Source organism: Thermobia domestica, chromosome 1, assembly GCF_964235325.1.
Source record: "Thermobia domestica chromosome 1, izTheDome1.hap1.1, whole genome shotgun sequence".
In the NCBI taxonomy this organism is placed as follows: domain Eukaryota; kingdom Metazoa; phylum Arthropoda; class Insecta; order Zygentoma; family Lepismatidae; genus Thermobia; species Thermobia domestica.
This window is the reverse complement of record NC_137454.1, coordinates 266765623-266788665: the sequence shown is the minus strand read 5'-3', so window position 1 is coordinate 266788665 and position 23043 is coordinate 266765623. Positions and strand designations below refer to the sequence as shown.

The 23043-nt window shown below is 32.7% G+C and overlaps 1 protein-coding gene across 24 annotated transcripts in view; it reads right to left on the bottom strand.

Moving 5' to 3' along the window:
- Positions 1-23043, bottom strand: part of CaMKII (Calcium/calmodulin-dependent protein kinase II) — a 1422941-nt gene that overhangs the window by 857899 nt on the left and 541999 nt on the right. For all 24 annotated transcript variants that reach the window (XM_081726364.1, XM_081726368.1, XM_081726431.1 and 21 more), the window contains one exon: positions 11039-11128. In XM_081726364.1, coding sequence (XP_081582490.1) covers positions 11039-11128 — 90 coding nt within the window. The remainder of the gene's footprint in view (positions 1-11038; positions 11129-23043) is intronic.

Genomic DNA, 23043 nt, shown 5'->3' with positions numbered 1-23043 from the left:
TTAGGCTCAAATGTAGAAGAGATTACGTAGATTATATATTCTAAAAGAAAATTGCCCTAAAATGATGGAACATAGTCAAAAAATGCACAAGACTTTGACATTAATGTCAATCAAAAATCAATGAGAAACAAATACTTCCTCCACTTATCTCAAAAACCAAAACAGGAAGAAGGCTGAAATTCAGCTCAAATATAGAACATACTATGTAGATTGTATATTCCAAAAGCAAATTGTCCCAAAATGATGGAACATAGTCAAAAAACGCACGAGACTTTGACATTAATGTCAATCGAAAATCATTAAGAAACAAATAATTTATTTACTTATCACAGAAACCAAAAGAGAGAGATGGTTGAAATTAAGCTATATAGAACAGACTATCTAGATTCTACATTCAAAGAGGAAATTGACCTAAAATGGATGGAACATATTCAGAAAGCACGAAACAAGAACTTTAAAGTCAATGAAAAAATGAAGTCCTCCCCGTATCTCAAAAACTATAATAAGAAGATGGCTAATTAAAAGTTTATTGCAAAGACATAATGAGCACAAAGAGCTTAAAAACAATGTATAGACGTAAGAAAAATATGGATAGAACATTATCAGAAGTCAAGTTATGTGACTAAAATCAATAACAATGATAAAGTATATGTATTTTCTTCAAATTACCCAAATATTTCACATCTGGATTTAGAATCTCCAGATTCGATTTAGCAAGCAACGTGACTTTTAATCTCATCACGTGACACAGTCTGGTTCTTATGGCAAACTGGATAAGCCCTTTACTTTTAATAAGATGTACCTCAGTGGAAAGCAGCAAAAGGATTTCCTTGATGTTACAGTGATCGCGTTACCTGAAACAAGGAAGGTGTACCACTGCGCGTAAAGAAGAAAGATAGAAGAGATGTTGGAGGAAGATAAGTTGATTACGGAAAAGAAAACGGCACAAGAGATGCTACTGGGTCGGTAAGAATTGTATCAGAACGAGTTCTTGGCGTAAGGGAAGAGCTGTGTTTTTACTCCATCGACTGGCGCAAAGCTTTCGACTGACGAGGAAGTCCATAAACCGTGAGAGTTAAATTTTGATGAAAATTTGTGACAAGATTCAGTTGAAATTGCTAAGTAACGTAGTAATAGTCAGTCGATGCGCAAACGCTTCGTTGAGCTGCTACACCGACGCCATCTTGAAATCCAGTAGGCAATGTTCAAGAATACCCTTTTGGCATAAAAATGATAAAGCTTTTAATAGATTTGATTTCAGTATTGTAAACCAAGGTAGAGCATCTATATGTGGGAGTACTTCCAGTGCATGATCGCCATTTTGAATCGCCGTCAAATATGATAAATGACAAGGGGGTCCTGTGGGGTATCAAATAGCACTGGAATTTACTCCTGAATCCATTTCCGTACCAACGTTTACATATCTGTTTTCACTTCAGAGTTAAGAACTCTCTCGCTCACAGGAACATATAAAAACTGAGTAAGTAAAATTTGTGTTATGAAATGCAGTCGTGCGAGCACTTGCAGGGTTTTAACTAATGCAGTAGTTAATGCAGTACAATAGCCACTATACCAATCCGATTTTGAGACTAGTAAGATAAATCGTTAATTAAATTGAAATGCCTGTAGTGAAAAATGTAACAGCAGCATGCTACAAGTTATACCTATTTTAAAGTGCGATGGAACAGACTGCTTGTCGATGAAACACATGCGTAATAGTACTGACAAGCAGAGAATACCAAAGGAATTGTTCGGATATATATTAGAAAAATGATATAAACTGGCGCATATTAGTTGAATGACAAAAATGGTTCGGATTCCACTATAATCAGTAGCTCCACGTCTCCTTTAGCGTAGCAGGCATAAGTGTGGGACGTTGAACTGTATCAAACCAAAAATCTATTTTAAGGAATTTTATATGGTCCATTATAGTGTGTTAAGTTTTCTTCCCCAATCTTGAAACCCGACGAAAAGACACTCATTGTTGCAAAATATTGCGTTCTTTTCCAATACTCATACTTGACTACCTATATTTACCGTGTATATTACGAAATTAAAATACTTTAATGTATTTATTGTCAGTTTGTATAAATACAATTGATTTATTGCTGCCGCATTGAACAATGAAGGGGATTTAAATTATCAGTTCACAGCCAATTCTTAGAAGAAGATACACCTGAAAACTTAGAATTCACTTTTCTTGTGTCTGTTCTGCTATTAGTGATAATAGAATGCATACACACCTGCTAAGAATAGATGGCAATAAAGGTTATTACAAGATTCAATACCAAATTGCAATCCATAAAACAAGCCTCTCTGTTGTTTTTCCCTTCAATATTAAATAATTAAATATCTGCATCTTTCCACGTTTAACGTATAACATTTGCTTATAATAACTGCAAGACTAGTTTTCATATCAAAACTGTGATAAATAACTACTTGTAGCAGGTTAATATTTGTTTATGTGCACATTTTATATTATTTTCTAAGAAGTTTTCTATTAATTTATTAATTAATTTTCTAATAACTTAATTTTCTATTCTATTAATTTTCTAATAACTTCAAGACATGTTCTTGTAAAGTCATATGTGCCATTGCACCTAACTAATATTACAGAATTTAAATGCTATGCATAATCGCACCACACACAGACTAATATATATAGCGCACTTTGAAATAGGTATAATTTGTTATAGTGCTGCTATTCCATTTTTTATTACAAGCATTTCAATTTAATTAACGATTTCTCTCAGTAGTCTCAAGATCGGATTGGTACAGTGGCTATTGTACTGCATTAACTACTGCATTAGTTAAATCCCTACAAGTGTTCGCACGACTGCATTTCATAACACAAATTTTACTTACTCAGTTTTTATATGTTCCTGTGAGCGAGAGAGTTCTTAACTCTGAAGTGAAAACAGATATGTAAACGTTGGTACGGAAATGGATTCAGGAGTAAATTCCAGTGCTATTTAATACCCCACAGGAGCCCCTTGTCATTTATCATATTTGACGCGATTCAATATGACGCCTTTCAAGATGGCGATCATGCACTGGAAGTACTCCCACATATAGATGCTCTACCTTGGTTTACAATACTGAAGTCAGATCTATCAAAAGTTTTTTTCATTTTTGTCCCAAAAGGGTATTCTTGGACACTGCGTACTGGATTTCAAGATGGCGTCGGTGTAGCAGCTCAACGAAGCGTTTGCGCATCGACTGACTATTACTACGTTACTTAGCAACTTGAGCTGAATCTTGTCACAAATTTTCATCAAAATTCAACTCTCACGGTTTATGTACCTTCCTCGTGAGTCAACTGGACAAAATTTACGAAAATACTTAAAGAAATCGGGGTCAACTAGAGAGACCAGCGACTCATTCGCAACCTGAAGGACAAGTGAAGTTGCGTTTGAATCAAGGAGAAAGCAATAATGTGGAGACTGGAAGAAGATCCCCAATTATTCACATTTACAATGAATGCTTAATGAAAGCGGGTCACTAACAAGGTCAGGTATGCGGATAACACGATCATTATAGCTAGAACCGAATAATTACAGGGATGATGAGTAAATCTGTTGACACTACGAAAAAGTATGAAATGGAAATAAACGTTAAAAATCGAAGTCATGAAAACATCCCGTGAAAATAAACAAAATTGCAAGAGATAGATCATTTCAAATATCTGGGAAGTTTTTTAACAAGAGACACTTACCACACCAAAGAGATGATATCAGATCAAGAATTGCCGTACTGAAAGAAGCATTCAACAAGAAAAGATCACGCTTAACTAGCAGGGTTAATACTGGACTAAGGAAGAAATTGGTCAAGGTTATATATGGAGTATTATTAGACTGTCTGGTTCGGAGGCTTGGGCATTACGGAAGTTAGAGAAAAGATATATAGAAAGTTTCGAAATGTGGTGTTCAAGGAAGGAGAAAATAAAACGGACTGAGAGAGTAACAAACGAAGATGTTCCAAGACAGGTAAGAGAGAAGAAGACGCTTTCAGCCAACTTCTTTCCTAGGAAGGCCAACTGGATTGAACACATGTTGAGAAGAAATTGTCTTTTTCATACCGTCATAGAGGGAAAGATGGAAAAAAGAAAGAGGAGAAGGAAGAAGAGGAGCACAACTAATTGACGATTTAAAAAAAAAAAAATAGAGAGTTAAAAGGTGAAGACACAGATCGAGCAATGTGGAAGACCCGATCCAAAATAATAAAGAAATAAATCATTAGTCCCAAGACCTATCAACACACAGAATATTTAATAATAATAGTAATACTAATAATATTATATATATGAGTCGACCATTTATTTTGATACACTCTCGTAACTTTTCAGCTAATGGACAAAATACGCTGAAATTTTCTACTACGCAAAAATCGGCAGGAACATTGTTTGACACCACAGATAAAACAATGTTGCTAACGCAACATAAAGTTGTATGCTTTTCAAATAGCACTACGTCAGGTTATCACATATTTAAAATGTTCATGTAAAACGAAAACTTACTAGAGCACACTTGTCATGCAGTGTTGCAAACTAAGGATGCTGCAATATCACACACATAGAGACACAACCAAATTTTGGAAGATTCCACAACAGTAATAACACAATTGAGACGGATGGGGTAATTCATATCGACAGTATTTTAATGTCGAATACTATGGTCATCATATGACGTATTTCGAACAAATTAAATAGTTACATGGAATTGAAAATTGGCTTCCTTCAAAGGACTTTGTTTCGAAAAAAATGTTTCGACAAGTGTTACATGGAATTACGTACACGATTTTTCACTAAACATCAAGATCATAATGCCGGTTACAGCAATTTGATATCTCATCCATTAGGGAAATATGAAATAAAAAAAAAAAGTAAAATTTGATGTATTTTTCAAAATGGTGTATTTGTGGAAACTTTTTAAATACTATTTTATTTACTTCGCTTCTATTACATTACAGCAATAATATTTGGTAGGTGTAATTACAATAAGCTCTCGGGATTACATAATTTTAAGAGATGGTGCAAACTTTAACAATTTTTAGCATATCTCCAGAGCATCTGAGATACCAAATTGCTAACGGCATTGTGATCTCCATATCTATTGAACATCATCCATGCAATTTGAATGAATTAATTATCGAAGTAGTTTTTCGACATAAAGGCTTTCGAAAAATAATTTGTCCATTAATTTAAGATTTACAACGGCATATTACGATAAATGATCCACCCTGTATAAACTTATAATCGTTTTACTGTGCAAGTGATATAAAAAGGGCTTTCGAAAGTGCTAGTGACTGAACAGAGCACATCAACATTCCATTTTTTTCTGTAGATATTAATTATATATTTTCAAGCATACTTAGTTTATCACATCTACAAGAGGAGCACGATACGAAAAATTAACTAGGTAAAAGAGAGAGAGAGAGAGAGAAGAAAAAAAAAAAAAAAAGAAATATTCAATTTCTGCAAAAATGATAGCCTAACAAAGAGATGTGAGTCAACCTTGAGACATTGCTGAGGATTTAAATTTGAAAAAAAAAGTAATATAAAGTAAGCTTCAGGTTTAGACAAGAATTGTTTATTTGTGTTACCCATTTCTACGCAACAGTTATTTGTATTTTAAGATAACTAGGGTGGCTACAAAAATTACAGGAAAAAATTCCCCGACTTTTCTCGCTTTTCCAGAACATTTTTTAAAATGTTCCCTGATATGTAATTAGCCACACAGGCATTTTCATATTGATAGAAAAACAAGACCAAGAACACATGACAACAATGACGCCGTAATATATTTCTTTCTTATTAATAGAATAATTAGTAACATATAAAAATAAATATATAACGCATTTTATTATGAAATTACAGAACACCTAATAAACTTTTTGGCATAGACAAGAAATTAGGCAGCTTCCCTAAAACTTTCATCTGCAAATTTAGTCACATGAAGAAAATTTTGCCACATATGAGAGGCAAAAGACACAGTGAGACACTAATTGAAAAAGAGTGGATATATGTTCGAAAACTGGCTGCAGTAAACCATATCTTTAGAAAAAAAAGTCAATAGTATTATGTAATTTATTTTAGTTTCTTAAACGCTTCATTTCTTGATCAATATTGCACACATTTTCCATTACTTTAGTCGTCTTAGCTTCAAGCATGTTCAAAATGACCTTTATTTTCCTGCCTTCATCTTTTTTTTTTTTTTTTTTTTTTCCTCTTCTCGTTGATTTGTTGCTTTTTGAAAACGAGTATAAGCATTTAGTACATAATGAATCAAGGATTTCTAATTTTCCATATGGACAGTTTCTCAAAGTCACCAGATAAAACTACTGAATTGCACAGAAATCTGCGTGAAAGTTTGCTTTTCAAATTATCTGCACACATTCTGCATCGACTCAAAATCCTCTCTCTAGATTTGAAGAAAAAAAAATCAAGACTATTTTAAGAACATCTCTTAAATAATTGTACTCCAAATATTTTACCTAAAAATCATTCAAACGCTGATCAGTTCTAGAAAACTGACTCATAAACGTTTCACAATGAGGATTCTTTGAACTGCCTTACAACGATATCTGTTCTACTGTCATCTAGCAAATTATTTTCAACTAGTTCAACTAGAATCACTTCATGTGATTCACTCCCATGTCAAATCCTGCAGTAACATTAGGCCTCGAAAGAGATAATTTAAAATTGACTTTTCCCAAAGTTAGGCAGTACGTGAGTAATGATATTACGTGTACGAAAAAAAAAAAAAAAAAAAAAAAAATCATAGGAAGACAAATTTTCTTAATTTTCTCTATCAATTTGTATTCAAGAACTCGAAAACCTACAATATTCTGTTTTTACAAGTTTTTTTTCCATAAATTTTTAACATCACACTCAATAAGGTCTTCTAAAATTCAGTAACGAAAAGTTCTACTTTTGGAGCAAGTGATTTAAAATGAAAATTTAGAAATAACCATTTTACCTTCTGAAAACATACTTGACACGATCTGATAGCTCGAAAAGCTGAGAATTTTGATATTCTTTCTGACACCTTGAAACTACAACAGAAAAAACGGATAAATATCAACAGCTCGCTGAGTAAAACTACTACTTTCAAGCCAACACAGAACAAAACTTCGCTGAAACATTTTCTGGGCCTCTCTTAAGTGAGTGTACTCGGCACAACGTGCTGGAACATCCTTAAATAAATTATACGAACTCTTAGAAACAGCGATTCTTCAGACTGTACTGCAGCCTTGAATGTTCTATGCAAAAATATGTAGCCCAATGTTTCTTATATCAAGTATTACAAGATCACTTGGCGACGTCTTAATATCTGACTTGAAGGTATGCAGAAATTTAATGTTTACATTGGGACCATCCATCGATATTTGAATTATCTTCTTTAAGATTAAGGGTCAAGGAGTCTCTTTAAAAACGATTAAAAGATTTGAAGTTGCCGGATGTCCTAAAAACACAGATATTAAATAACATGTCCATACTTCACTTTTCACTGTACTTCGGAATTGCACATTTATATCAATCTGCTTCTTTTAAGATAATTTATTGAGAGATTCATCAAAACCAACAACATAGTAACCACACTCCTTCAAAAAATGAATTACTCCACTTCTGAACTATGGTGATAACCCACAAACGTATGTGTATGCTATTTTGTCGTGTTGAAAATTCATTTTCCCGGTAACTCACTCTGGGAATGAAAATTTGAGTATTGTGACATTTTTAGCGAGAGTGCGCACTGATGTACTGTATGTCATTGCACTCTCAATACAACTAGTAATTCTGCTTTTGTCATGTTATCTTTTACAAGGATCTCCGCACTACTTTGTTTCGTCCTCGAATCGAACCACTTACATTATAAAATCCACATTTGAGCATGCAACATTACCAGAAACCTTTCTGTACAGATGAGTTACAAATAGATTGACATTCCAAACCAGAAGGTACTGACCTGCTTTCTTGATTCATGAAGTCACTAACCGTTCTTGATACTGAAATGGACGCGGCCATCTACACATGGCTTTTACCTTTCATGTGCCTTGTTACCGCTCGTCGTCCAATGTTACTCAGCGAGAAGATACTTCGGCAAATGTTGCAGTGAGTAGAAAATTTATCATCTGGTACTTCCCGGATTTAATCAAAAGAATTATTTAACAACCAAAAAGGACTAAATGGGGTCTAGGAATACTTAAAAGTTAACTTGATTGTTATTTACGCAGAAACTCTGGATACAATGAACACCAAACAGTAGAATTACTACACCTCTTCACTTTCGGTCCTACCTCTGCAACTTGAACTACTATGCTACCAGCTGTGATGTAATATAAATAACATAGTAAGTTTAACAGAAAGCGGTTGCTATGAACCCCTCAAACGCCTTTTTATACAACAATACCTTGTCGTAAATAAAAATCTGTTGTTTATGATTGTATAAAATTGCCACGCATTTCCCCTCGCCCCACTGCATCACATTTACTTGTGTTCGTACTTTTTTTCCTTTTTGGTACACAGCCAGTTTTTGTTTTGTTTAGTATAGGAGTTTAAGCATTGTTAAGTTAATTTAAAAAAATGCTGCTGCTGAACTAAAACACGTAACCAACGAAACACGATCACGTGCTCAGTACTAGATAATAAAGCATATACATTCATTTTCTGGCTGCTATTTATTAATTTGGAATTTCTTGTAATAATGTCTTTATTACTTTGGTATAATGTGAAAAACTATTAGGTTCACACATTTGAGAGTCTAAAATTCTATTTTCCAGCAAGGAATACTAAAGTAAGTAAACTAAGTAAAGTAAGTAAACTAAAGTCCCACGCCAAAAAGCAAGCAGAGAACAGCTTATTCCCGGAAAAATATCTTGGCCCGGAACATCACTTACCGGGTTGAAGAAAGTCAATGATTCGTAGTTTTGCAGTTCCCGAAGGCTCCTTATGGTTATTGACAGATGAAAGTTCGTTGCTCAATATTAATACTTCACATTACATCACAGTTTAACATCCCACAAACAAGATGCTGATTACTGAGTTAATGATGTAAGAGCGAAAGGAATGTAAATAGGGGAGGAAACGAGAGAGCCCCGAGAAAACCCGCCAACTCGGCATTTATTTACCACAAAAGCCAAATCGCGGACATGTGGTTTGAACGTAGAAACTTCGATAGCAGAAGTAAACGCTCTACTAAATACGCCACCAAATTTCTGTTTAAGTTAGCATCAATATGTAGAAGTATTTCAAATCCGCATAACATCCGGCACACGTTCAATCTCTTGAATTGGTTTCCTTCATTGAACGTCAGGAAAAAAGAACCTCTTTACTTCTCTAAATCTAAAACTCAAGCATTTCGACAAAAGACAAGATATAGAACCTCAAAATATGAACATGTTGAGGGTCCCGTTTACGACTTCTTTTTTCCCTGCAGTAAAGGTATAACATTACTTAGGTAAAGGTAGATCAACATTAGAACAGGAATTACATTTGATGAAACTTTTCTTCTCCTTCTCGTCTTTCATTTCACTCCAAGTTACTAAATAAACAAGTATAGTTTTTGTTAAGCAGGAAAAGGATGCTAGCAGGGTACGCAGAGTGATAGCAAGGTAATGAGGGTACGCCCTTTAACTCTCAGAACAGTTTTCATGCTTCACTCTCAAAAGCTGCATTCCAGTTACGCAGTATTTCTTACATGTCTTGCCTGAAAGAATCTTGTTTTATGAAACTTCGAACATTTCGTATTGGCAATGAAAAAGCATACAAAAATTTGACTCAAAGAATTATTAAAAAGAAAGAGAACTCACGTACCATAAATATTGTTCGCAAACTGCTGCATTATTTGTAATGTCAGAACAATTTTAAAATCAGATTAAACTTTTCTCAAATTTAAGAGACGCATCATGATTAATAAACCATTACAAATTATAATTGTTGATGAAGAATGACTAAATACATATAGGAATTAATAAATATTGCATTATAAGATCAAAGTACATAGCAAAATTGATATCTGTAGACATATCCCATATTAAAAGCAAAAATTAATTTAGCATTGCATTGTTGATTCAAATGCACTTTGTGGTGACGTATCAACTAATATTCCCCTTCACAATGAAAAGCTAAATATAATCCACAGAGCTACAGAACACAAGTTTATGACCCATTGCTCGTGGAAAACACAGACAGACAAGTTCCTAATATTAAGCTGCCAAATAAAATAATAATAATAATAATAATAATAATAATAATAAAAGCAAGTTTTCAACTACATCTTGATGAAATAGTTGTAAAATTTTCGTTTTTAAATATTTTTGAAATATCACTCTTAGGTAATAGAAATTGCCTTACGCTTACACTTCCCTGAGTTTTCCCTGACTTTCCTCTGATTTCTCAGATTCCCTGATACTTTCCGGTTTTCCAGGTTTGTCGCCACCCTGGATACCTAGGTTTGCACTTCTTATTTCACGGCACTGTTTCCCTATTCGAGATTTTCTTATTGCTCGAGAAACAATTAGAAACATACATTACAATGATGAAATTAAATTTATTAGTAAGTTAGAAAGCAAGTATGAATATGTATTATTTTAACGATCGAACAAGTACATTCCTCAATTCGTAGCTTATCGAATGAAATTGCTACAAAAATAGCGACAAATATATTATCTTCAGATATTCTAAAAGTATTTCTTCCATTATTCGTGTGTACGTAGAGTAAGATGATAAAGTTACTATTAACTGGAAGGACATTTGGAATAACTCTTGTGTGCCAAGTATAATTTATAATAATTTGTATTTTTAAAAACATGGTTTCCACGCAAAAAAAAAAAAAAAAAAAAAAAAATCAGAGGATTCAAGGAGAATTTCTTTATACAAAATACATGATAACAATATATATTCTTCCTTGTAATTCAATAAATTTACATTATGTCTTTTATTTCTTGACCTGCTTTATAAGTTAGCCTATAAATTTTCAACGATAATAGAGCTCTATTTTCGCATTCGTATTAATAAGAAAATGTATATCAACTCTACCTTTGACGTCATCGTCTTCAATTGTGGTGCTGCTATCGGTAGATTCTTTCACCTGAGATCCATCACCTTTTTTAGTAATGATGCTTCGACCTATTAGAGAAAATATATGCTACTGATTAACATTTTGTGATATGAACTTGAGTAAACCGTGTACTAAGAATTAGAAACGTCAAGTGTAAAGCATAAAAGCCATGTTGGCCCTTATATCACTCACAATTAAGTTAACCTATGTTGAACAGAACAAATCAATCTTCTTTCAATAAATGAATATATTTTTGCTAAAGGAAGAAACACCACATGAAGTAATTTTCTACCAATATTCTAAATGAATTAACAATACACAAAAATGGTGTAAAAACAGTGATATCTTTATATAACTCTCTGTCATACCAAATGTTGTTCAAGAAATAATGATTTTAAGAAATAATCTGACTGTAGTGAAGAATTTACTTTTATCTTTCCTTCTATTTCGTATGTTCGTAGCTGAAGGCTTTGAACTTTGCAATTTATTTCTTAAGTACTCCAGCGGACAATTGTATCAATTGTAATTTTTTATTTTGTAATGAGCATTCTTTTCTACCGGCGCAATATCCTCCTGTTCGTTCAGAGTAAAAAGATCTTAAATGACTTTATATTTCTGTCATATACACTTATCCAATGTATTTCCTGTGAAAAGGCTAACACATTCGCTGTAATAACCAATAGTCGAAATTTATTGTATTAAGGAAATACATTTTTTTATCAATCAATTACTTAAACATACAACTTTCAAAAATAAATGTATTTCAATTTTGTGAATTATAGATTAGGTGGTGTAGATTTTCAACAGTTCACTTTGTATGGTGTAAACAGTGCAGTAAACATGCTAAAGCTTAAAACTAGCAGAATAAATATGACGGTGATTGGAAATTGGATTAAATTTTCAATTACAAGTGATATACTAATTTATTATCGCAAAATTGCAACTAATTAGTACGAACACGATCACGTTTGGTACAAATTTTATAAAATTTATGTATCACACTTTAAATTAAAACGACAGGTTGTTGACGCATAATCTTAGAGGTATTAAACAGAGGTATTAAAAAATAATGCTTAGAAACACACGATATAAATAGTATTAATTTTACTAAGATTAAAATGTACTGAATAGGTTATCTATTGTGAGTAATATATCCTACTCCACATGATGCCTTGAACAATAATATAAGCAATACACTAAAACAATATGCAAGTAAATACAAAAAAATTATAATTTGGTAGTTGGTGATTATTAAATTCACATATCCAAAAACTTAATAATAAGTGCAAAATTAATTAATTGTCCTCATTAAATTGCAGGAATATTACATATATTAAAAGTGCTAGAAGCCGGAAAGTAATATTCAGAAAATAATCATGCAAATTTAAAATAAGGATTAAAGAATACTAATTTAGGTTACGTGTGTGTGTGCATGCAGGTATTTACATACATTATTGTATATGGAAAGAAAATTATTCATATAAGAGTAGCACACGAAATTGTCCTATTTGTTTCTTGAATTGTACTTATACTTTTAAACAAATAAATAAATAAATAAATAAATAAAATAAATAAATAAAATACAATACAATAAAATAAATAAAATAGAACATGGAAAACAGTTTGTAGGAGACAATTATATCGTGGAACTACAGTACAAAAATATCAAAAGTTGCACAATATAAGTAAGATAATGTATAAGGAAAGGAAACTTCCTATTAAATAATTGTCAGATATCTTTCTTTTATTTCGAAATTACAAGAATTATATTGACACTATCTACTGAGAGAACTAAACGTAAACCACCCAGAAAATTTTCATTGAAACTAAGGGATGTAATGATTTTAAAAAGTCTCACTGTATAAGAAACAAATGAACTAATGGAGGAAATGTCATAGACTGATGTTTCTTCTGAGCCACTTGACTCCTCCTTTTTGCTTTTTCTTTTATCTAGATTTATAATAAATTCTACTCAAGAAGTAAATAGGGCTTATTTGTGCGCCACCCTGTATCTTAATACAGTTTTAGGAATATACTAAATATTAAACACGTTTATTACTTGTAGTGTTAAAAGTCTAAGTTAAGGTAATGATACTGAGTTAATAAAAGTAACAAAATTTAAGTGACTAGAAAGTAACTTTTAGCTATAATGACAAAACAAGAAATAGAGTTCTCAGCCATGCTACCAAAATAAAGTTCAATTCAAATTAGTTGTTCCATATTTACTTTTATAGAACTTCGAATCCAAGTAATAAGTTACCATGGATGCTGTGATTTAGCGTAAGTTAAATTTGATTTTCCATTACAAAGGATAGGGTAGATTACTTCCTAATTGAAAATTTCATATGCTTTGCAGATAAAGCCTCATGATATAACTATACGGTTACTGAAAAGAAAAAGAAAGAAAGAAAGAAAGAAAGAAAAAAGAGAAAAAAGAAAGAAAGAAAAAAAGAAAGAAAGAAAAAAGAAAGAAAAAAGAAAGAAAGAAAAAAAGAAAGAAAGAAAAAGAAAAAAGAAAGAAAAAAAGAAAGAAAAAAGAAAAAAGAAAGAAAAAAGAAAAAAAAGAAAAAAAGAAAGAAAAAAGAAAAAAAAAAGAAAAAAAGAAAAAAGAAAGAAAGAAAGAAAGCAAGAAAGAAAGAAAGAAAGAAAGAAAGAAAGAAAACGAAACTCAATAGGTGCCAGCCATTGCCTACTTGGAAAATCGACACACATATTTGTGGAATTGAATTTAAAGAAAAGAGGAAAGGCCTTAATCAATATCTTTATGTTTATTGAAGACTGTTTTTAAGAGTAACATTATTAAATGTAATACGAACTTTATCAAGTAAATATGGAGTATTCTAAATTTAAATTACTTGAAATAACTAAGTTTATTGAGTTAAGATTTCGGGTGGACGTGCAGGAAATATACAGATAAAAGTGGCAATCATAACATATTTTTGAGAAGTGCGTAAGTTCTAATTTTTTTTTTTATCTTTTTCTTCTGTTCTTATATATAGTTTTTAAAGCAATAATAATTTGTTTTGAATTACTATATATATATGTTGTTTTTCTTTGAAACATTTTTTTAACTGAACCTTCTGAGAATTTAGTATATACACACAAAATAATCAAAATCTCTCTACTGTGAAGATTTTCAAATTGGACTAAAAAGAAAAAAAGAAATAATACGTCTTTAATGTAAGTTTCATATTTAAAGATGAGCAAGAAAGAAAATTCTTAGCCTAATGGAAAAATGCGTAAAAGATAGTGAAAGACTTTGATTCATTATTTATTCGAATCAACTGGAAGTAGATTTTATTTCTTCTAATTAATTTCGGTGTTCAGCAGTTTTCAAACTCCAACACACATTTTAGTATATGTTTTCATATCTCAAAGAGAGTTAATTAAAATACAAAGAAAGGAAAAAGAAGAATATTCTTATTATCAGCTCATTTTTAAAGCAAGAAATAAATTTCACAAGGCAATTTTGGATACTGACAAAAGGATGCTTTCCTTGTTCGAAAATACTGTTTTCTGAATTCGGTGATAATTGTGTTTTGAGTGATTCAACGTTTGGAAGCATATCCTTAGAGTTTTAAACCATTCTACGGTATAGAAAACCATGTAAGAATATTGTAAACTTCAGGAATGAAAGAAGAGAGAAAAAACAGAGTTAATTCAGCTCTTGTAAATCAGTAAACCTATGGTTTACAAATCCTGGACGTTCAACCACAAAAAGGAAATATCATCAATTTACTCAATCTTGTGAATAAACTTTTACATTATGCAGAATGCATTATTAATCTGTAGATTTACTTCATAAAATAACTCGAAATTTAAGCTAAACTTGATATACTAAAAACTCAAACTAACATATTGCTTTGTAACTTTTTAATCCACTCGTCCTATTTATTGCCTTGAAACTTACAGTCACTTCCAAATAAAAGAAAACATGAGTTACACAGTAATGCTATTTCCAAAGGTAAAATAATACGGGAAATAGTGCTTCAAAAATACATATTAGAGAGAACAATACAGCTAGACTGATAAAGAGAACAACAGTAATCATGCAACAGGAAGGTTCACATTTGATGTCCATGAACATGATCTTACCACTTTCTGGAGGGAGATGGTAGTTACATCAGTTTACCAGTTACCACGGCAACAAAGAGATAAACAAGAGCAACATTAAAGCTACATCTACCAATCAAAGCATTCTACTCACTACCAAAGTGGCAGGCATTTATTAAAAATAGTGTGACTAATTGCTTAAGGTTAGAAGCATTCCTTAAAAATACGGTAAGAATATCAAGTGTGCATCCCTATATATGTAAAACTTCTGCTATTGCCTAAGTGGTCAACAGTCACACAGAAACACTTCACAGGAAATATTTTGCTTTAAATCATGGATAAACCCAATATTACTGCTCAAAACATTTACTACAAAATTATTATAAAAGTGCATATTTAACTTTTTCGTTATTAAGAGGGTATTACGAAACAGCGATAATATAAAATAATAATGTTTACAATTTTATTATATCTTATTAAAATATTAATAAGGAAATCATTAATAACACCATGCAAAATACGATATAAATTACCAGTTATGTGAAATAAACTTTAGGGAACAACTTATATTAAAATTTCATATTTATTTTACTTATTGAGTATCATCTACACATTCCACACAGCTAGTATAAATTAACCTCCAACCCTCATTTATTATATGCACTGTGCCTCACTTCATTTAATCTGTCTTTAACATATTTCTCTAAACATAATTGAAATAGTTAAACCTTATTGCCTACTAAATATAAAACTATGTAAACGAATTTTTCACCATAAGATAGTGAAAATAATATCAAACAATATTAAAGAGAACAAATAAATAAAGAAAAAAATAAAATAAAATAAAATTTTAGGTAATCATTCTACAATATACTACGGTGGTTATCAATTAAAGTACAGTTTTCAGGGTTTTCTTGCGAGTGATCAGTTTTCCATGCTTGTTTCTAGATTCCATTCTGCTAACCATATATATAAACAATTTTACATATTTCATTTACTCTTCAATTGGACTATGTACGAATCGTCATTCGCACATTACCTTACTAATAACTGTTTCAGCTTCAATTTGAAGATCGAGTTTTTAGATCTTCCATGTTTTGTAATGAAGAATATTGACAGAAACTAGATAATTATGGTAAATGGAGTTATTGATATCCAATGTATGTAACTAAAATATTTGTTTTGTCTTACACATTATTATTACAAGATTTGTGTCTGGTCTATATTTTCTTATATATCCTGTTCCAAAAAATGAGGCCCACAAACTACAGAATACTATTTTTCAAATCAAAATTCTATATAATAATATATTATTTGGGCCCTCCTTCAGCCGCCATGAAGTAGAACAAGAAGAAAAAAAAATACTATATGGCGACGTTGTAAATCAACTTCAAACCATTCGCATTGCTCTAAGAATCCATGAAATAATTACATCGATTGTCGCCAGATGGCAGCTATACGGTAGACGTAGAGCAAATGGAAATAACTTGAGCTTATTATATAGCAGTCATATTGAGGGCATATGGGGATTATTTTGAATATTTTGGTTGGCTAATCGTCTGTTTCAGCGCTCTTCATTGGTCATTCCTTTTTAGATTGGAGGATGCGTTGTCATTTCTCGTTAAATTGTCATTTAATCTTGTAGACCTTGATACTAACGCCATCTATTAGCTTCGGGACAAGTAATGTCATGCTCCGAGAAAAGTCCCAGCTCTAGCATTTTGTATATATGTATGTGTAATTATTAGACAGCTCATACAGCGGACTGATAAAAACCGAGTGTCGTATTACCAATCTATTTCATTCCATTTGGAACACACTTAAGTAATTTGAATTTTTAATATTTCGAAAGTATTACCAAATATAAAACTGGCAGCAATAGCAAATACATTTGTAAATACTTGTACCAGTAATATAAGTGTCAAGTTAAGTTTAAATTGTATGTGGATGCAGCTGAAGAAGAAAAACATAGTTTTTATCATTTTTACACTAGTACTACAAGGATAATACTTTCTGTAGAATCTAAAATTACCAATCCTTAGAAATATTTTCTTCATTAATGTAGTTTTAATTCACGTAAACTGATTTTAAAATTACACTTTCTATTACAATAGTTTGGAACTACTTCTTCTATATAATATATAGTTATTATGAGATTGCTTGTTGTGCATTAAAAATAAAAAAAAAAAAAAAAGTTGTCATGGATATATGATTTTTTATAGTTTAACATCACACGCTTATGCAGCGAGGCTAAAGGAGGCGGTGATGATGATAATACTGCATGAAGGGGTGGAATTAAGAAAACGAAAGAAAAAGGAGAATTCAAGCGCCCGGCATTTGTCCACAATAAACTCCAACTGGCGAAAGCTGGGAGTGAAGCAGGGATCACATGAACCAATCATATGAAACTGGAACTTACGGCCAGAAGTGAAATGGTAATAATAATAATAATAATAATAATAATAATAATAATAATAATAATAATAATAATAATAATAAAGCCGTTTTTATATCAGAATTTAATTATTACTCATTACACATATTCATTTGCATAACGCCAATTAATATGGTATTTTTCATGTTTACGAAGCAGGTGCTGGACATAGTAAGGACTGATATTATAGTAACGAGCATTAAGGGAAGATGAGGATCTATTGAAATCTTACCTCGAAATTGAACCTGATTTATCCGAATTTGTGATTTGTTTATGCAGCAAAAGTTTTTTTTTCCCTATTAAGCAACATCAATATTTGTTACGTTATTTAAATAGCTTATCCAATAGCTTCAATTTGTGAATTTCAAACCTCACCAAGCCCGTGCCCAGGAGATAAGAGAGACCGTACAAGAAAATAGCACGTACCCTGCTCGACAACTTTTAGTTCGATTATAAACATTCAGAACATTATAAACGTTTACCTAACTTCTTCTAGGAAGATCTACCAAAGGTTGGTGCGTGTTCTTCACATCAATAGTCGTTTGTAGGGCCTATGAGTTTGCAATCATATTATTAATCTATGCCTAATTATTTGAACATGTTCCAAGATGATAATACTTTCGAATGTATTAGGGTATTATTTTAAGCAACAAAATTGAAACTGTATGCTATGTTGCTTAAGTAATGACTGGAAAACAACGATAATTTGTTTTATCTTTAAAAGTGCAAATAAATAAATAAAAATTGAAAATTTAGTTTCAGTTTGCTTTGCTCTATATTGACTCTACAGTTTCCGCCTACTAAGTGTTATATATATGTCTATAGGGCTATTTCCAACATCAATACTGGCACCTCATTGTTATAGCTAATTTTCTCACGAGTTGAATGGTATGCTCACTTTTGCCCTAGTACCAACCCTAATCAAATTACAACAGTTTACATTGTTCCAAAAAAATTAACTTTTTCTTCTGTTACATAAATGAAAACACCCGCTTTTCACTAATTTGGAGGTGCCGAATACGAAAATGACATTAAGAACTTTCGATTGGCTCTCGTTTCGGCGTAAGAGAGGGGGGGTATCCAAGCGCACCCACACGTTTTTATGTGGCAACACTGTTGAAGGTCTGGCAACATCACATTCCAATATATTACGTCAGCATTAGTGGCGAAATATAACCGCAACACAGGCCCATAACCAGAAGGGTCAAAGAGGGCCTAGTCCCTCTAAATTATTGATGGTCGTACCTAAAATTGCTGTTATTTGGTGAAAAAATTTAATCTGGTGGGGTTGGGCTTCCCAAATATTAAAATTTAGGACCTTCGAACACTTGTAATTTTCATAAATAAGGCTTTGTGCTTCTTCTTCCTTGAAAAGAAATGTCTGGCTACGTCCATAATTGGACAAGGTAGTATGCATTCAGTGCCTTAGGGAATATTTTAATATGTGCTAGCTGTGCAGCAACTTGGCAACATTGTTGGTTGTTTGCCAATGCAGCATATGTAGCATGCTTCACTCACTCGAGACATGCCACGTGATCAAGGAAGTATTTCGCTTCAGTCTGCGCGCAGTTGTTTTCTGTCTTTGTGTTCCAATTTCTAGAATCGTATATTATATATATATATGCTAAGTGTTTGGTGCTGTGTAGGGAAAGATTTGACTTGTAAAGGTGCTAACCAGTAGTACGTGTGTAAGGAGACCAGACTTTTTTTTCTTTTTTTTTTTTTTTAATTACATATATGGGGAAATTACGTTTAAGTCGAGAAAACATGCCTTAACGCCTGAAACAAGAAAAGTCTACTTCTTGTATTTCGGATGGAAAGTGGAAGACTAGGACCGAACCTGGGCCACTCACGTTTGTTGTACTATGTATTCTTCTGCTCTTAATACATGGGCGCATGGGAAACGTCGCTATATGAAGTTTAAAGTGTCCATGCTGTGTGCCGAGAACCTACTGATCATACCACTGACTGCTATTTCTGTTTGGCCTCACTTGTTCTTCCAAACTAAACCGAATATTTTGTACTGCATTGACGCAAACTGTTACGGAATGTGCTTGCTAGTTCCAATGAACTTTACAACGAACTTTCGCCGTGTTAGAGGTTACACTGGATATACATTACAGTGATTTTTACGTACCCATGGTTAAATGTGTGAATAAGTCTTGCGATATAAACTGAAATAGTGATGTTATTTTCTCTCCGCTAACATGGTAATCTTCTATACAAACGTGTGAAGTGATAGTTGTATTGTGAAGTCTATATTCGTATCTGTACTCCTCATACACATAATATTAGCTATTTAACATATTTTACCTAATTGCTGTGTTCTCTTTCTATCTTTTTTTCTATTTTAATAATACATCAAGTCTTTAAAAATACATACAATTTCGTTTACTTTAAGTTTGCAATCCGGAAATTAACACATCACAATTTTCGCTTATTTAAGTTCTTAGCCCGTGTTGTTTAGAGAATAAAATAGCGATCACAATAGCAACGAGAAAGATGAGATGTCACACTATTTCACCCCGTTAATGGTAACACTGGTAAATGTACCTTACAAAGTTATGTTTTACTATCTCTAAATATTTTAGTTTCAGACTGAATCACCAAAAGTAAATTTATACTTTTCTTATACCGTCTGTAGCGTCCTATGACACTACTCTCATATAAAATGAGGTCTGAATGAAATGTCCCACTTACTCCACTCAGAGTACGGCCCTTTCTATTCAAATTATAATCTTTCAGTACGTGAAAAACATTAACCACAGATGGAATTAATTTAATATTTGGCACCAGTTCTTCCAAATAGTGATTCGTCAAGGACCGAAAACAATTTTGTTTGATGGTGACCTACAAATCAAGTAGGTTCGTTGTTAATATATTAGATCTTTCTGCGGGGCCCTTAGTCAGTATATCAAGAATATTGACACCCTTGGCAAAAGCACTTAGATTTTGTCACTAGGCAAATGTCAGAACATAGGTCCACCTAGAGTAGGGTATGGGTTGGTTTGATTTACATTTTATAAATAAGTATAAATGAACACTAGTTAAAAATCAGAAATACTTTGTGTTAAAAATAATACTTATAAGTGTGTAATTACAACATTAAATAATTCGCGGTGTCCATTGAAACTTGCCAAGGAGCACCAGGGAATAGCGACACAAAGCTCACGAATACGGATTTTAACTGAACTAAGATAGCAGTTGCGACTATGGCATTCAAACGAGATAAAAATAAAACACTCGCTGGAAGTTCAACTGTTTGGCATAACATCCCGATACTTAAAAATGAGGGAGAATCAGTTTATTAATTGAATATTTTTCCCAGGACGGGGATAAACTCACACATATATGTACTCAGCCATCACATATTATATATGAGGAGTGTAGATGCAAAAGTGGCAATCTCCAATTCTTTGAGAAATTGAGTTAGAGGTGGGAATGTATTATTTTAAGTGTCCCCGACCGAGCGGTGAAATCTGTTTGGATCAAAACCTACATCCTCGCAGTAAAAACTGAAGGCGAATATCATGATTTTTTTTCCAAAATTTCCAATTTCCACTACCCGGTGCGGTTCAAAAGTGACAATCTCCACTTCAACCAATCAGAGGCCCGCTGGCGTCAGACGTTGCCATGGCGACCGTGACGCTTGCCTGGAATCGTTCCAAACTTCCTCACTAGTTTGTAAGAGTCAACAAGTCTGTACTAGTTCATTGCTTTGTATAAAACTTAAACACTGCTTTCACTCTCGATGAGTATACGAAGGCACCCACGCCGGCCTGACCACAACAGCAATAACAAACCAGCATGGTGACAACAATACTGCCTTTGCGCGGAGTTTATCTTGTAAAACCTACTTGTTTTAAAGAATTGTTTAAGTGATTTGTAACCTTTATTTTAGTAGTACAATGCAATGGAGCAGTGCCCTACAGAAGTAACGCCAACTAAGGCTAGGAAGCGCATAAAACAAACAAAGAAATGGAAGAGAAACCTGTTGAAGGAGAATAGGTTAGTATGGTCTTCGATTTGCTTCACTTGCACAGCAAACGGAAAAGATTGTTCTTTTGACGATTGTAAAATGAATATTATAAAATGTGTACATTTGTTAGGATAGATATTAGCTGAGACGTAAAAGTATACGAACTTCGTTCTATTTGCATTAGGAAAGTAAACACAAATGTACACGTAGGCCTATCACCTGTTCTATTGTCAACGCAGCAAAAACTTTAACCCTTTTAAATTCTTTGGCCTGTATACAGGCCATGGCGTCGACCTTCGGAATTTGCTTTATAAATCTCTAGTAAAGCTTTGCACACTTTTTTTTTTTTTTTTTTAACATTTATTCAAGTGTGGAAGCATCAAAGAACATTGTTTTATGGGCATTTTGCAGTCACGTGTGCGATGCCTGGGGTCAGTGACGTCACAAACAACGAAGGCGGCTTGTAGAAAAGAGTACATATTAGAGCTTTTTTTTTAAAAATGTGACGCATCCCTATTAATCGTAGAAATATAGTTTGTACCTCGTTGGTTTCGTTATAAAGCAGAGTTTCCAAATGTAGCACTCAAATTTCCTTATTATGGACCAGAAGCGGGAAAATCCCGCCCAAATCTAGACAATTTCCACGTTCGTTTCCAAAATTTGTAATCTCCAATTTTGAAACAGTAATTACAAAAAAATGAGGGACTTTCTCTGGGAAAAATTTACGTTTAACCCTCTAATATTGCTACGATCTGGTATCGTAAGGATATCGAAAATACCTGATATGAGGAAATTTTGGGAGATTGTTGGTTTCGAACATGTCTAATACCAGGTTCGAAAGTATTGGAGATAAAGTATTGCCCATGACCAATCCATTGTCCTGACGAAAGATGGTATCTTCAAATTGAAAAATATTATTTCTAAGGCAAAAAGCTATTAGTTGAGATATTAGATGAATTTCATATCGGTTTATTTTTAGTTTAAGTAAACCAAGTTCCAATGCCTAAAGCAAGGTCTACTGATATTGATGAATACACCTTCAGTACGTCAAAATATGCCATGCGGATAGAATCAAATATGTTTTTAACTCTAAGCTATTTTTAACAGTATATTTGATTGGGATATTAAAAGATACAAGTTTATTATACAACCTTTTGAAAGTATGTAGTGGGATGAAAACCAGCTATTATAGGTCTTAGCGAAACATTGGGTTTATGTATTTTTGGAAGACCATATATAATGGGTAAGGCTAGATCACGGATTTTTAGTTCATGGATAAGTTTGTTACTTCAGTATGTTACTTCGTAAACCTTCTTCTGGCTGTACGTAGTTGTTCTAATATTGCTCCATAGAGCTCCTTTGTTGATTGAATTGAGGTTTAGCTTCCCTTTGGATATCGTGGCTATATGAGGCATGGACGTACAGCTTAACGTGAGATCCGAACCACATGAACTAACACCGCAAGTCGATCCCACTCCTGGCGGTATATGCCTAGCGTCCATACTTTCACGCCATCC